Here is a 1,024-nt window from a genome sequence, read left to right on the forward strand (position 1 = left end):
CCCCCGCTAGGGTCTGGCGGGGCGCAGGCCTCGGGCACGCCGGGGTTTGCCGACCCGCGTGGGCGCCCACCGGCGGGAGCACGGCAGCAGCCTCGCTGTGCAGCGAGGATGAAGGAAACGGGCTGCGTTTGGGCCCAAAGCCCTGGGGGGGGCGAGGACCTAACGCGGGACGTGCCGGGCTCAGCCGAGGTAAGCACGACCCGCTGAGGGGACAGCGGTGGGGACGGTGACGGCTGCTTAAGGCACCGTGCTCGGTAGATATGCTGTACATATGTGTAAGACCCCGTACTCGAATATAGGGCGTGCTGTGGGGCCGTGGGGGACRGCACTCGCCACGAGCAGAGTGCTGGGAACAGGAGGAGCAGCGCAGCAAAACCCGGGTCTCTCTTTTTCTCSCCTTAAAAAAAGAAAAGGGACCAGGTGACTGAACAGTAGGTAACTAAAAGGTTTTTTATTCACATTGAACAACAAGAGCCATTCACACTAACAGCCTCTGCAAGAGGCAGCGGGGACAGGAAACCCACAACGCTTTCAGAAAACAACTTTTTTTCTTCTTCTTTTTCTTTTTTTTTTCCTTGCTCTTTTTTTTTTCTTTATCCTCTTGCCCCCCTCCCAAGTGCCACCCCCCCGCCTTCAAAATAGAAAAATTCGGAGCCTCCGATGACTAAAGTACAATAAATAATCAGTAAACACAAAAACATACTTTATTTGTTTCTCCTTTATACAAAATAAAGAAACTAGAAGCAAAAACTATAATACATCCTTAAATTCGCGGAGCCTCCGGGAAACAACTGGATCGGGCTCGGCGTTCACTGGAGACAGTCAGGACTCGGCCGTGGTGGGTTTTTTTTCCCCGTTTGTTTCGCTTTGTTGCGTCGGTTTTTCCTGCGGCCGCCCCGGTTCGCCGGTGGCGGTGACGGGCTCCGGCGCGCCGCTGCCGCGTGGGAACCGAATCTCGGCGAGTCACTCGCGCAGCGCCGGGAGCGGAGCCGCGGCGCTCCGCTAGGGGGCGGCCTGCGGGGGG

At 56.8% G+C, this 1,024-nt stretch overlaps 1 protein-coding gene across 1 annotated transcript in view; it reads left to right on the forward strand.

Moving 5' to 3' along the window:
- The window catches only part of SDSL (serine dehydratase like), a 6,706-nt gene extending 6,594 nt beyond the window's left edge, over positions 1-112 (forward strand). The window contains exon 9 of the mRNA XM_026075269.1: positions 11-112. Within this exon, the coding sequence (XP_025931054.1) occupies positions 11-112 (102 nt within the window). The remainder of the gene's footprint in view (positions 1-10) is intronic.
- Positions 113-1,024: the final 912 nt, after the last annotated feature.

This window comes from Apteryx rowi, unplaced genomic scaffold, assembly GCF_003343035.1.
Source record: "Apteryx rowi isolate R43461 unplaced genomic scaffold, aptRow1 scaffold_40, whole genome shotgun sequence".
NCBI classification, from domain to species: domain Eukaryota; kingdom Metazoa; phylum Chordata; class Aves; order Apterygiformes; family Apterygidae; genus Apteryx; species Apteryx rowi.